General features: G+C 27.9%; 1 protein-coding gene across 1 annotated transcript; it reads right to left on the reverse strand.

Moving 5' to 3' along the window:
- Window positions 1–1221: 1221 nt before the first annotated feature.
- LOC113864794 (SUMO-activating enzyme subunit 2) lies at window positions 1222–8646 on the reverse strand. Its single transcript, XM_027498906.1, has 11 exons — window positions 8429–8646; window positions 8264–8353; window positions 6792–6875; window positions 6494–6712; window positions 5266–5367; window positions 4231–4689; window positions 3880–4109; window positions 2954–3047; window positions 2682–2861; window positions 2512–2609; window positions 1222–2301 (listed from the first exon to the last, which is right to left on the reverse strand). Exons 1-11 carry the CDS (start codon window positions 8456–8458, stop codon window positions 1974–1976), a joined length of 1914 nt encoding a protein of 637 aa, XP_027354707.1. The 5' UTR covers window positions 8459–8646; the 3' UTR covers window positions 1222–1973.
- Window positions 8647–16587: the final 7941 nt, after the last annotated feature.

The following is a 16587-nucleotide window of genomic DNA, read 5'->3' on the forward strand; positions in this document are numbered from 1 at the left end:
GGTAATAGAAATAGAACCATCTTCTTTTCCTACTCCACCAATTGTGTGTATATTTAACAAGTTTAACTTCAACAAGGTGTGTTATAATAGCATATTATTCTGATATTATATTCAATCAGGCTTTGAATGCAACAAATTGTACATCCATTGTTGCCGGTATTTTAATTTTGATAGTTGATCAGCTATCTATTCTGACCCAAGAAACGCAACTATTGTTATGCAAATTGTCATTGTCAAAATTACGCTGTCATGAAACAGTCTCTCAGAAGCAATGACTTTCTTCTTAGCTAGTCTCTCTTCTAAATGAGCAAAAGGAACAAAAATGTTTCATCAACCTTCATCCAAAGTACATCGCTTCCCTTTGGTTAGAGAACACCTTATACTTTCACTGCTATACTAGAGGACCATGCAAATCATTGTCTATAAATTAAATTACTATATCAGTTCGTATACATTTGAAAAAAATAAGTCTCTGTAGTTTCAATTTTTATAATTATATAAAATTTCGAAATAATTCTCTTGGGTCCTTGAGACCACCTAAGGTTAAGAGACAGGAGACCCCAGTGTGATAGTCACAAACCCCAGTCTCTATACAGACAAGAAGTGGTGGACGCACGATGTATTATTATTTATAACATCTTTTGCAACTTTTTTGTCTGTTATTTTTTAACTTTTCCTTTTCTTTTTTCTTTTTTTACTTTCCATCATCTTTATTTGAATTACTTTTAGAGATTTAATTTCAAAAGGTAATTTATAAATCAGTTCCAAAATTTTCATTTAAAAGAAATTTACAAATTATTTCTGAAATTAAATTTTTGAAATTTTGTAATACATTATAAAATTGTTTTTTTTTAGAGTAATGTTAAAAAAAAAGTTGTCCAATTAACATAAAAGAATACTGTAAAATATAATTCCTCAACTCAGATTTCATAAAAAACGCAACCCAGATTTTTAATTTTGTAGGATCCAGTATCGTGTCATTTTATGCTTGGCTGCTTCCTCACAAGTTTTTTCGCAATTAGTTACTGATAATTAGCACTTTCTAACACGAATCTCTATCTTCAATCCAAGTAGAAAAAGAAATGGACAAGCTGACTTCTAGCATGGTTCAATTAGGGCGAATGTTCCACATAAGAGCATTCAACTAAAATCATAATTTAGAAAAACAACAAAAACTTTGCTTTTTATTGTGGCTGTTCCCTTTGTCATCAGTATCCAGGTATTACTTTTGTAAATTAAGATCATTAAATTACATAACAGATGGGGATGCAACCAAACAAATACTATGACAGGAAGGTACTGCTTAACCTTTCTCATAGTCCATGCAGCAGGGTAGTCCATGCAGCAGGGTACCCACTTTGCATATCAATATCAACTTTGGTTACTCTGAAAGGGGCAATTAATTTAATAAAACGTGCTAACACCTTCATGCTTTCAAAATACAGTGAAGGGTAAAGAAAGGATTAATTCAGACACATAGGATGCTACTGCTAACGGAGTCCACATTTGCAGGCATATTTGCCATTACATCATATATTGCCTTGGATTTCCATTTTACCTTTTCTGCATCAGATAGATTTGTATTGAATCTTCACAAATGGGAATCATCAAGCCATTAAAGATTAGTAACAAAAGATGTCCTTTAAGAATTCATGACACATTAAAGATAAATCACATTCCAATTCTAAAATATAGTGTACATGACAATGATTGAATATGTTACCAGTTTGCAAAACTTTTGTCACTAATGTCAAGTGAGAGAAAGTTAATTTGTGAGGTCAGTGATCCTCTCTGTCAGGCGTCAGCGAGAGCTGCTACAGGGAAAGCAAAAGGGAGAAAAACAGTATCTATGTGAAGCAAAAGACTAATAATAGCAGCATACCTAACAACTACGGCCAAAAGAATCGCCAAACCTCCCTATCAATACAAAATTAGGATGCAAGAATTCATCCTGATTTTAGTGCATGCATAGACTATGACAATCTTCTCTTCTTAAAGTTGTCAAAATTCCCATCAAGCACAACAAGATCGTCTTCATCGTCAATTACTTGCAATTGCTTGTGATGCTTGGCTTCATCAGCAGCATTTGGAGTACTTGATTCATCAGCAAGTTTTCTTTTCTTTGGGGTTGAAACTATTTCTATCTCGTCATCCTTTTCAAATTCTACAGCTGTTATTGATGCATCTGCGGTGCTTGCACCATTACCAACAGACTTGTCTTTATTTTCTACTGCTGACACCGGTTGAGTCCATCCTGAGAGAACCATCCCATCAGGCTCTTTCTCCTCATCAAATTCCTCTCTGAATATATAAATCACCAACAAAACAGTCATTAGAACAAAGAAAAAAAAGACAAAAAGATTGATGAGGAAGGGAATGAAACTAGCTTAATGCAGCATGTGAGAGTAAAAAAGAAACACTACTAACTTACTATGCTCCCCTAGTATAGTAGTATTTGCTGCAAGGCAAGGAACAAGTATATTCAGAATACAAAATAGTATCAAGTAAAACCTGTGTTTGATGTTAATATTGCAAACGAATTCCTGTTGCATATCCTCTACCGTGAGCATTGTGCCCCCAGTTACTGGAGAAGGAAGCTCAGCTAGAACCTGACAAAGCCGGGAAACAGGTTAAATAAAAAAAATGTCATGTCATTTTCAAACCAAAGACAACCACCATACCTTCTCAAGGTTGGCAGCATAAATTGCAACCATGTCTTCCTCGACATCACCAGCTTCATAAAGCAGGTTTGAAGAACACATAATAAGAGGAAGGTTCATCCCAAGCTTTGCCTTGACAATCTTTTCAACTAAATCTTTCAACTTCGAACAGTTTGTATTTATTTCAAGTGATAACGGTGTCTGTTTCCATCAAATATGAATATATTGAGCGTGAGCATATTTTTAAGAATGACTTTAGGCAATAGATACAACAAGGGGAAATTTGGGCAAACCTCAGAGCAAACATAACAGGACTTGTTTGGGTCAAATGGCTCCACCGGCATAAGCAGCATGTTTCTTGATGGATGCTCCAGACAATATGTCATTCTATGAGATGTCCAGATAAGATTAGAAAAAACATTAAAAAATAGTAAAGCCAATGCTGACTTGTAACTTACACAGAGTAGTACATTATTAATGAAGAATTCATTAGAGAAGAAATGAGCACCAAGGAAAGAACAGGAAGGACAAGACAACCTCCAAACCAAAACTACAATCAACAAAAGGTAGAAGATACAGAAAATGAGGTCAGAGCAAAAGATCTTAGCAATCTAGGGACAAATTTTCCCTTAAAGATTGATGCCTTTTGCTCCAGCAAAAATCCAACTAAGAAAGCGCTGCCCATGCCCTCTAAGTTAATGATTATGGACCTGTTTGTCTGATTTTTTTTTGAGGAAGTGCTTTCTTAACTAAATACTATGCTTTTAAAAATTTATAATTATTATTTTTTTGAAATGTAAAAACCTTTCGAAAAAAAGAAGCTGTTTCACTTTTTCGCATATGCTAAAATTAACAGCTACTGGAAAGAAAATCTATAGAAAAGTTATATCACACAAAATCACTATTTTTAAGCTTAAAAATCAAACAAGCTCTAAATAAACTTCTTCAATCATAAGTTCATTCAGATTTATTTTAATACTGCTTCAGACTTGACAAGAATGATAATTATCATCAAGCATTCAAAACAAACAAAAGTAAACCGAGTGTAAGTTATATGATTTAGCACCAGCAACATGATTACACTATGAATTCTGTTTTCCCCTACCAAAAAATTATCAATGACCAGGAGGAATATATTTCCCCAAGGAATCTTTGGTTAATATTTATTAATGCTCCAATTTTAAACAAAGAATGTGCAGTAAGATGCATCACACTATACCTATAATTTTTAACATCATTTTGCAGCACTTTGATTGCTTCAATGACAATCAACCCAGCAATAACAGCATTTGTAGTCGCAACAGCATGCACAATATTACCAGCAATACCCTTAGCTTCAAAAAGGCTGTGCAGAGGGATACCAAATGAAGCAGCCCTTACGTTTGCAGCTGCAGTAACAAATTCTACAGCCAATTGATCATCTTTATCAAAACTTAGATTGCCAATGTCCTGCACAAAGATGCATTTAAAAATACCAAAACAAAGTAAAAAAGGATTTAGGGTTTAGTATCCAGAGGGCGATATAAAGATTACTACAATAGGATCACAACATCAAAATATCATTTCAGACCTTTTCCCTTTTTGTAAAAAACAGTCTCAGTGCTTCAAGAAATATTCTAGAATTTTCTACAAGACTCCAGATATCCTGTGGGTTCTTCATGCCCAAGGATGCCATGGCAGAAACTGAAAATCCATCATCAGATGTGCAACTTTTGTCCAAATTTCCATTTTGTTGAGACAGTTCATCAGACAGCACATCCTTGCTGTATATAGGTTTTGGTCTATTACGATTTTTCCATGTCTCTTCGTTAGACAAAGCTAATTCTATGTTGTACCCAAATACATGATCAAAAATTTTCCTTCCATATTGATCAATGTCTTCATCTTTCCTACGTTCAAATACATCCTCTACATTTTGAGATGAACTGGCAGCATCACTTGATCGAACATTTAAATCATTGTCCTGATTCTTGTCCCCAAATAACTTAGCAAAAAGTAGGTCTTTTGCCCACACAATACAGTGAACAAACTGCCAAACAACAACAACAAAAAAAAAAGAACTGAAGATTTAGAACACATTGATCAGAAGTTTGAAATAAATATCTAATTTCATAATTTCAATTGATGTTCAATTTGACAATGTCAAAGCCAATAGCTATGCATTCATCTAAGATATAACTAATAAAGTTTCCTTTAATAGTATGCTAAATGGTATCTACCCAGTAGCATCCATCAAGATACAACAATGCATTATAAAATTCCATTCAATGAAAATTCAAATAATCACACCCAACCTAAAATTTCCCAGGATGATCCCAAGTCCTATAGCTTTCATATTTTCAATGCTCCCTAGATACAAACTATTAAATGCCCAGCAAAAGAAAATGACTAACCAAAGGAATATACAGTAATTATTTGCATAGTAATACAAATTATCAAACTACAAAACTAAAAGATTCACAAACTACATGTTTGAAGGCACATCATTCAATACAACTCATATGGAATGCATTCTCACTAGTCTTTTAAATGTTTCTAATGATTTCAGTTCTGGATAAGAAAATACTCCTTTGGTGTACAAATGAAAATGAAAACCAACCCATACCTTTGATGGGGTACTTGTGATAGTACAAACTGGATACGTCTTGGGGGCTGGTTTTGGTTGACACTCATAACACTCTGTTCTTCCTTTGATATGTACAGTGACCTGTTTTCAATTAAAACTATATGACAATTATGATTGTAAAGATGCAACTTAGTATACCATAACAATTAACCATACAAACACATCGAAGTTGAAATCATATGGAGCCAGTAAATATTTAAAAGCTAGTAAAAAACAAGTTTTACATTCATGTTTGCCAAGGACAATGGTAGTATTTGTTGGCTCCAGATGATTTCAACTTCACTGGTAGTATTGCATCTTTGAGCAGGACATTGGCATTCATATTACAAACTTAGCAAAAAAAAAAACAGCAAATATAGATCTCAGACCACAAATGTCATACCAGAATAAATCAAAACTAATAACATAATTATTAAGAATTAAAGAATTTGAATCATTTTTTCAGAGGGTATAAATTGAATATTATGGCATTATTTGATCCATGTAGCTTACCCCACTTAGTGGGAAAAAGACTTGGTCCTTTTTTATTACTTTCAGAGGATGTAACTAAAAATCAGGATGAAGAAGGGTGCATTCACTTAAATTGTAGTGGACTACAACTGAACAGAAATTATAAATTTATTCGATAAAAAAATTTTGACAAGCATGAGGCATAAAACACATTGCTTTCCCAATCAAAAGATTGCTTATCAAGGCATAGAACAATTAAAATCAGTTACAAGTCAGACATGGTCACTGGTTTTCATAGCTAGATTTATATACATAGCAGGACGACTACTATTTAGAAATTTTATATACAAATTAAATAATTTTTACATATATATAACTGCTAAAAATTATAAAAAAAACAAACCAAAACCATGACATGTTCATAATTAAAAGTAAAAGTCATAGCTTTTGAGCAAAACATACAAGTAAAGTAAATAGCAATAAAAATAAATAAAACCCCCAAAACAGTGTTTTTTTTATGGCAAATTTGATTTTTTTTTAAAGTTTCACTCTAATACCGCTATTAGCACTACGGCTGCAATTTAAAAACACTCCACTATTCAAATTTTGTAGCAGCCTGTGACCGCTCCATTATTGATAACCATGATAAAAATAACCATTAAACAGGAAAACATGCATTCAGAATCTACCTAATACTGCTAAAATACAACCTCATAATGAAAATGGATATCAATAATCAAGAAGGCCAATAAATCACCTGTCCAAGGAACCCAGTAGTTCCACTTTCAACCAAAGGAACATTAGCTGCCAAGCACAAGCGATTCACATGTCGGCGTGCATCTAGATTGTCAAGCCCATTTAGAACAACATTAAATTGCTTAAAAAAGTCCACATTGAATTCAGGATCTTTGACATTTGCATGGTAAGGTGTAATTTTTATGTGGGGCCTAAATTTTAACACAGCATCCCTAGCAACCTGGTCAAAGACTCCATCAGATGGACATATAACAGAAACCTATACCAGCAACAATAACAACCATGACATATTAACTTACTTTAGCCTTGGATTGCCCAACATGGGATTGTCGAAATAAAAATTGTCTGTTCAGATTACTGACTTCTATGGTATCCATGTCAATCTGCACATTGGAAATAAAAGCATATTAATAATGTGTACAAGCATATCCATAGCTTATAACCATGATACAACTAGTTCAAGAGACAATTTACAAAATGGCATCCTGTAATCAACTGCCTCTGAGTGTGCCCGCACCCCACACCCAAAACACCAGCTTCTCACAAATAGATGAAATGCATATTCAATTACAACTACTATTCACAGTGGATTGACTGACCATCGACAGTATAACTACCAACTCACAGTGACAATGCACAAGCCTCAACACAAGGACACAGGAACACAAAAATTAGTAGAATCTATAATGGGGCACAGCATTCTACAAAAAGGAATTATTCATTGGCAACAAGGATAAAGATAAGTATAACACTAGAACTACACTTGAAAGTTGAGATTTTCAACCCTAAGGCTAAACTACTCCCTTAAACAACTCTTCAGCTCCTTAAACTACAAATCAAGGAAACAATCCATTGAAATTAACTTTGAGACTGAAAAGCGCGACTAAGTTCAGTTATGCTTAGTGATACGTCAATTCCAACAAGCAGGAGTCTAACCTACAATAAATAAATAAAAATGTATGTAAAGAGAGATTTAACAATATAATACACATCCTTGTTCAAAAAGAGTATGACACGTGGATATGCCGCTATTAATTGCTCCATTTAGTAGCAATAAATTCATTCTGGGTACCTCCAGCATTCAGCAGATCTGTCATTCCAATTCACCCTTGGTCTAACTTGCAGCCATAACAAGGTCATTACACTTGTACCGTTGCCATCCACATCACAATTCACAAACCACCGTTAATTAAACTATAATTTTTCTCATGTATAAGCTATAATTATGGTAACCAAAACCCAAGAATAAATATCAAGGCCCACAACCGCCAACAGACTTTCAATTTTTCTTACACCTATCATCCCAAAAACAACTGAAGCCAACAAACTAAAAGCACCAACAGAGTCCACCTACACAGTACAACCAACCATGTGCTCTGTACTTCCCAATTACAGTTCATACCAAAGCAGAAAAATTGCTCAAACCATACCAAAAAATAAACCACACTAACCCTCCCAAATGCGAAAACAAGAGGAAATTGAATAGCATGTTCAAGCACTCCAATTAAGAGCTCAATCTGTCCAATATTTTCTCACAGCACAAGCAATAAATAACTCACTCTCACAAACACTTCCTTCACATGAACAATAACCAATTAACTCACCAAACAACGGCGCAAAACTTTTGAACCACCCATCTCATAGAACATGCAAAGCTCAAAATTCTAACAAAAATCCCAAACCCGGAACGACACAAAACCCTAACAAAAATTTAAATTTTAAAAAACCCCTTACAACTAAACCTGGAAATCCCAAAAGAGAGAAAACTAACGATGTGTATGTCAGGGAAACCGGAGAGAGCAAGAGTCTTTAGGAGCTCGCAGCCAATTCCGCCAGCGCCAACCATGAGCACTTTTGCTTCCTGAAAAAAACAAAACGACATGAGAGGCTTCAAAACGACAAAGAGAAAGGGCTAGCTTTGCCTTGCATGGGTTACCTTAATAACAGAGGAAGAAGAAGAGTCCATTGGAAGTGAGAGTGAAGAGAAAAGGGTGAACTGAAGAAGACAAAGAATAAGAAGAAGAAGAAGAAGAATGGTTGAAAAATCATGAGAGAGAAGAAAAAACGGTGTTTTAAAAAGAAAGAGAAAGAGGGGATAGTGGCTGCGCGGAATCGAACCGTTGACGTGAAGGAAGTGGCGGAATCTAAAAGAGTCTTCAATGAAAAAGCGCCAAACTCTTCAATGAATCTTTATCATACAAAAACAAATTATAAAAACACAGTACTAAAGAACCACACCACACCGTTACTGTTTGACCATGCTCAAAATTGTTTGCTTAAAGTTATAAATTTCACTTAATTTATTGCACGGCCAATGCACAATAAATAATAATACAAAATTTATGATAAAAAATAATTATTAAATTAATATGCATAATATATGTTTAATAAATTTTTAATAAAATTATGTGTCACTTAAAAATAATGAATAATTTAATTATTTTATTTTAAAGTGATTTTAATTTTCTTAAAAAAAATTATTTGCTCTAAACATAGATTGAAAAATGAAGCACCTCTTTTACAAATAAAGAATATCATTAAAATAATTTAATAAAAACAAAAAAGTTAATAAAGATTTACAAAAATTAACATTTGAATCTTAAAATCATAACAAATGTTAAAAAAATTACATAAACTTGTCGAATGGTAATTAATAATATTTTATACTTTTAAAAAAAATTGTAGTCAATATTTTTAAAAATCAGTATGATTTCTATCACTTTTCGAACATAAAAATAAATTAATAAAATAATATGTAATCATTTATAGAATGCAAGCTGATACAAATTTTATTTTCACTCAAAATTTTTAAATGCATGGATAAATAATAATAATAATAATGCAATTTTTATAATTAAAAAAAATTAAGTAAATAAGTTAATATGTATAATATATGTTAAATAATATTTTTTGTAAAAATAAAATTTCAATAAAGAGCATATATGCTACTAACATAAAAAGTGGATAAAAAAATCAGAAAGTACTTAAAAAATGTAATATACAAAACTAAATAAAAAGAGTTAAATTAAAATACAATTATAGTATAAAATAATTTCATCATTGATAATAACTAGTTTATTGCTCATTCAATGCATGGTAGATAATAATAATAATAATAATAATAATAATAATAATAATAATAATAATACAAATAATTCTAGATTTATTATAAAAGATAAAATACATTAAAAATAAATAATTAAATTAATATTTATAATATAAGTTAAATAATATTTTTTAATTATAAAAAAATAAAAATATATGTGTCATTTAAAATAATTTTAATTTTATTAATAAAATAACTTATAGACTGCCACAGTCATAATTTCACCAATAAAAAGATAAAGCATTTTTTCTATAGATAAAGAATATCATTAAAAATTTTAACAAAAAACAAATAATTTGATAAAAATTTACAAAAATTAATATTTGAATTTTAAAACTATAACGCATGTTGAAAGCTTCCTTTATGTAAACTTGTGAAGTAAAAATTAATAATATTTTATAACTTAGAAAGGAAGCAGTATTTAATGTTTGTTATAAAAAAAATATTAGTAACACATTTTTTAAAACTCTCACAATTTATTAAAATTAGTAAAGTATGAAAAAAATAACATTAATTTAAAAATGAGACTCACATAATTTTTATAGTTTTAAAATTTTATTAAATAAAAAAAATTGTATGAAACAGTGTATTGTTAACATTTCTCTTTGTTATAATTAGCATAATTTTTACCACTTTGCGAATATAAAAATAAACTGAAAAATAAATTTTAATAATCATATCTTAAATGCAAGCTCATACGAACTTTATTTTCACTTAAAAAAATAAATTAATAAGTACTGACTTATTTTTGTTATACAAATTTAAGCTCTAAATATAACAAAAACAAACATATTAAATATATACTTTTTTGTAAGTCATAGACATAATTGATGAAAATAAACAATAGAATTTTCTTGTTAACAATATAATATCCAATTGTTTAATAAGATTCAAGAAAAATCAGTTAAGCTTAATATAAAATTATGCAATAAACAAAATAAAAATGAATATATTTGGATGAATATTATATATGTTTGTGTATAAAAAAAAATTAATTTAATGAATGCCTTGAGATGAAAATTACACTTTTCAATGTTAGAAAAAATAAAGAACGAAAGAAATGTTAAATGTTATAAAAAGTATGAGAAAAAAGAAAGAGTTTAATTTCATACTTTTAAATATAATCATAATTGTATCGGAATAAAAATCAATGTTAACAGTGTTAAAAGAATCTAAGAAGATAAAAGTGACACTATATTTTAAAATTTTATTTAATTATCAAATTGTAAAGAAAAAATACGTCATTAACAAGTACTTATTTATTTTGTAAATGACAATTATGTTGATTTAGTATTTATGAATTTGTTTAATTTTTTAATATAAAAAATGTATCTTATTCATAAATATTAGAAGTTTTATGTCACATATACAAAATCAAATGTCTCGTATTAAACTATAAACTTACTAAACAAAGTTTGTTTTATGGATTTTTATGCTTTCCACTGATAGCTTCAAAAAATTATTTAACACCGATTTTATGTTTATTTTTAAAAAATATAAAAAAGTAAATTATACATAAAAAAAAAATAGTTATATCTACACTTACATAAATATTAAATTATGTAATTAATATATATATATATTAATTACATAATTTAATATTTATGTGAGTATATATATATATATATATATATATATATATATATATATAAATTTACTAATTCATATAAGAATAATCTCCTTAATCCTTTGTAATTTTGATATTAATGGATTTTGAAAGATTTTAGTGTTTAGGTATTTATTTTACTGTTTCAAAATATTTCAAAAATAAAGTTATTGATTAAAATCGAATTCAATATAAGAATAGCATTTTGGAATCATTAAGACATGTAACAATAAGTTAGGAATCTATTATTAGTTATTGAAAAGAAACTAGAATCTTGTAAAGAAGCAAAGTTGGATGTGAACTGGGGTTGATGAACTGGATAAGTCAAATTAAAAGAAGATAAAGACAATTGTGAAAAATAAGATAAAAAAATATTACTTAAATTAGGAAAGATGTTAAAAGAAGAAAGATATTTAATGTGTAAGGATAAAAAAAATCATAAAAAAATGAATAAAACTAGTTTAAAAATGAAAAAAAATGAAACATGAATATAAATGTGGCTTTGAAAAGTTATTAAAATTAGATTGAAATAAGAGATGTGATTCATTAAGATGTTCTTAATGTAATTTGACCAAATAAATAGATTTAACAAAGGATTCTACGAAACAAAAAAGAAAAGATAAGGACTTGACTAAAATATACTATAGAGATCTTGCGTAACTTTAGCAAAAATATCATTAAAGATATTAATGAAATATGTCAATAAAAGAATAACTTAAGGATGTGGCCTATAAAATACTATTATTCTAAATTTAATTGAACAAAACTTAGAATCTACGAAGAAGGAAAGCAAGCTCATGTACAATATTAGAGGAGTGATAAAAAATTAATTAATGATTAAATATTTAGATGAGGTAAGCATACAAGAATGTGACTTGATAAGATATGTTTGATCTATATTTCAATAAATTAAACAAAAAGTTAAACATCTAATTCGTCTATTTTATCCATATTTCTTTATGTGATGCACATGATTTTTATGAACTTTTATGACTATAATTAAATCTAATTTTTCCTAAAGTCTCATCAGTTTAAAATCACTTCCTATGACATTTCATTTTTGTGTTCAAATGGTTTTAAGTTTTAGAAAACTGTACTAATTGCAACGCCAAGGTCACTAAATTTTGACTAATTTAGTTATAGCTAAGACTTCATGTTCAACAGATATTCACTTTTTTGGGCAAAATTTGACACATGTAAATGATTAAAAAAAATACTCAAATTCTTAAATCTAAACGTCTAATATAGTCTTTTTATTTACACACCATTAAAAAAATATTTTCTATAATAAATTTTTACATCAATAAATAATCAACTGATTTAATAATAAGAACTTTTAAATATTGGTTGTCAAATTCACGTATGTACAAAATACTTTTTCTATCAATTCTAGAAATAATTGACGTAAAGCTTTTTACATTAATAATTTTTTAAAATGATGTAAAACGTTTTATAATATTTTGCTTTTATAATCATAAACTTTGAAAGAAATAATTTTTGACACAAAATTTTGATTTATGCAAATTATTTGTCTATTTTGTATAATTTTTTTAGACTTATCCAATCTAAACTTTTAAACTTTCTACATTCAACAAAAAGTGTAAAAATATAAAAAAGATTAGCAAAATGAGTAAAACATTGAAATTTTGAAAAATAATTTTGTTCAAACCCCCTTTGGGTTTTAGATTGGATAAATCTCAAAAATTTATATGAAATAAATATATAATTTGTATAAATCATAGTTTTCTGTCAAATGTTATGTCCCTCTAAAGCTTATGACTATGAAGGCGATAAATTGAAAAACTTTTTATATAAGTTCAAAAAATAATCAATGTGAAAAGTACTTTATACATGAGTTATTTTTGGAATCGATGTAAAAAATATTTATTGAACTAATGTAAAATCAATTCAAAGTAAAAGTTTTAGAAAAATGGGTCAATAAAATAACATAAATTGAAGAGAATGAATACAAATGTTTACTTACATTCTCAACTTTTTCAAACTTTTGATAGAGCTTTTGGCTACTTGATTGACGATATGACATTAATAATAAACATTGCATATTTTTATTAGGTACATAAGTGATTTTATCATGCTTTTATTTTGTATTTTCTTCTTCATTAACCTATTGGTACAGGACATTGACAAATATTACATATTTTTTATTTAAAAACTCAACAAAAATGAATTTTTGAGTAAATATTGAACAATATTAATGATAAACAATGCATATTTTTCATTTATAGATTCAACAAAGATTAAATATTGAGTAAATATTGATAAACATTGATGATGAACATATGAATATTAACACATCAGATGAACATTGACGCCATTAAAAAATTATTTGCTAAACTTTTAGAGTAATATTGACACTATTAAAATATTTTTGCTAAACAAATGAAAGTTTTAATACTATTAACATATTAAGAAAAATACTTTTTACATCGATTATTCATAATAATTGATATAAAAGGTATTGACTTTGTATGACGTCATTATTTATATCAGTTCTTTGACTAATGTAAAGACTATTTTAACTAACATACAAAACTTTTTTTTGCTACTAGTGATATTTTCTTGCATGATGTGCATGAGTAAACATTATGAACTTTAAAGTTTAAAAACGAATCATCCCAATATTTTCCTAGCACCATCTAATGTGTCTATTTTATCCATATTTCTTTATGTGATGCACATGATTTTTATGAACTTTTATGACTATAATTAAATCTAATTTTTCCTAAGGTCTCATCAGTTTAAAATCACTTCCTATGACATTTCATTTTTGTGTTCAAATGGTTTTAAGTTTTAGAAAACTATACTAATTGCAACGCCAAGGTCACTAAATTTTGACTAATTTAGTTATAGCTAAGACTTCATGTTCAACAGATATCCACTTTTTTGGGCAAAATTTGACACATGTAAATGATTAAAAAAAAGTACTCAAATTCCTAAATCTAAACGTCTAATATAGTCTTTTTATTTACACACCATTAAAAAAATATTTTCTATAATAAATTTTTACATCAATAAATAATCAACTGATTTAATAATAAGAACTTTTAAATATTGGTTGTCAAAATCATGTATGTACAAAATACTTTTTCTATCAATTCTAGAAATAATTGATGTAAAGCTTTTTACATTAATCATTTTTTGAAATGATGTAAAACGTTTCATAATTTTTTGCTTTTATAATCATAAACTTTGAAAGAAATAATTTTTGACACAAAATTTTGATTTATGTAAATTATTTGTCTATTTTGTATAATTTTTTTAGACTTATCCAATCTAAACTTTTAAACTTTCAACTTCTACTAAAATGATTCAACAAAAAGTGTAAAAATATAAAAAAGATTAACAAAATGTGTAAAACATTGAAATTTTGAAAAATAAGTTTGTTCAAACCCCCTTTGGGTTTTAGATTGGATAAATCTCAAAAATTTATATGAAATAAATATATAATTTGTATAAATCAGAGTTTTCTGTCAAATGTTATGTCCCTCTAAAGCTTATGACTATGAAGGCGATAAATTGAAAAACTTTTTATATAAATTCAAAAAATAATCGATGTGAAAAGTACTTTATACATGAGTTATTTTTGGAATCGATGTAAAAAATATTTATTGAACTAATGTAAAATCAATTCAAAGTAAAAGTTTTAGAAAAATGGGTCAATAAAATAACATAAATTGAAGAGGATGAATACAAATTTTTACTTACATTCTCAACTTTGTCAAACTTTTAATAGAGCTTTTGGCTACTTGATTGACGATATGACATTGATGATAAATATTGCATATTTTTATTAGGTACATAAGTGATTTTATCATGCTTTTATTTTGTATTTTCTTCTTCATTAACCTATTGATACAGGACATTGACAAACATTACATATTTTTCATTTAAGAACTCAACAAAAATGAATTTTTGAGTAAATATTGAACAATATTAATGATAAACATTGCATATTTTTCATTTATAGATGCAATAAAAATTAAATATTGAGTAAATATTGATAAACATTGACGATGAACATATGAACATTAACACATCAGATGAACATTGACACTATTAAAAAATTATTTGCTAAACTTTCAGAGTAATATTGACACTATTAAAATATTTTTATTAAACAAATGAAAGTTTTAATACTATTAACAGACATTATTAAGAAGAATATTTTTTACATCGATTATTCATAATAATTGATATAAAAGGTCTTGACTTTGTATGACGTCATTATTTATATCAGTTCTTTGACTAATGTAAAGACTATTTTAACTAACATACAAAACTTTTTTTTGCTACTAGTGATATTTTCTTGCATGGTGTGCATGAGTAAACATTATGAACTTTAAAGTTTAAAAACGAATCATCCCAATATTTTCCTAGCACCATGTATCATCTTAAAAACACTTCCCATATTATTTGTTTTGTGTTCTAACATTTTCATGCTATACAAAATTGGAAAAAGCATAATAATTACAACACTAACATTCCTTAATTTTGACGGTTTCAAATTTAGCTAAAATCTAGTGGCTAAAACGTATATATCTTTTTAAACAAATTAAAACAAAGCATGACTCATTCAAAAGTTAAAAATGCTCTCAAAATTTCAAATTCAAACGTTTGATATAACTTTTTGTCCATATTTTTCTGTGTGGGTGTGTGTGCAAGGAAATTTTATAAATTTTTATGACCAAAATTAAAATTTTTCAAATTTTTTCTGAAGTTCTGTAACAACTTAGAAATATTGATTTTTTCAAAAATTTTATTGCTTTCAAGCTTTATATAATTGCAAAAAATATGTTTATTGCAACGCCAATGATCAATTTTCAATTTTCATGACCATAACAATAAATTTCCAAATTTTTCTTAGAGACCCTTAACAACTTAAAATTTTATAGGTCCTTTATTTTATCGATCAAATTTGACTTGATCCAATTAAGTAGACCCATTATTATTGTGTAGAACTTTTAATAAAATTTGCCATTTCTATACAAAAGAATAATATATTCGAGGATGTGGGTAACTGGACAAATGAGGTATGTGAAGTAAGACTTTAAGTGAAGACGAATGATAATAATCTCACTTGTCAAATATGTGGAGAAAAAAATGAAAACTACTACACATTTTATGTTCTTACACAAGCTCTCATCTAGGATTTAACATGAATGCTTTAATTGGTTAGTATACTAAGTTGAAGGAATTTTATTTCTCTATTTTTATTGACTTAATGTGCTCTTTGTATTTTTCAACCCTTAATATATGAGTTATAACATTCTTGTACTTGTTATCTGTTGATTTTTTTTAATGATAAAGAAAATTAAAAGATAAAATAGAAACAAAAATTTGTATACCAATAAATAACACTTTC

This window comes from Abrus precatorius, unplaced genomic scaffold, assembly GCF_003935025.1.
Source record: "Abrus precatorius isolate BTA unplaced genomic scaffold, Abrus_2018 Scaffold4, whole genome shotgun sequence".
NCBI lineage: Eukaryota > Viridiplantae > Streptophyta > Magnoliopsida > Fabales > Fabaceae > Abrus > Abrus precatorius.

Excerpts from the sequence above, each read along its gene's own strand:
- LOC113864794 (XM_027498906.1), bottom strand. The coding sequence starts at position 8,458 with ATGGACTCTTCTTCTTCCTCTGTTATTAAG. Across the intron at positions 6,713-6,791 it reads TTGGGCAATCCAAGGCTAAA|GTTGCTAGGGATGCTGTGTT; the intron begins GTAAGTTAATAT and ends GTCTTTGACCAG. Across the intron at positions 2,862-2,953 it reads CCTGTTATGTTTGCTCTGAG|ACACCGTTATCACTTGAAAT; the intron begins GTTTGCCCAAAT and ends TGATGGAAACAG.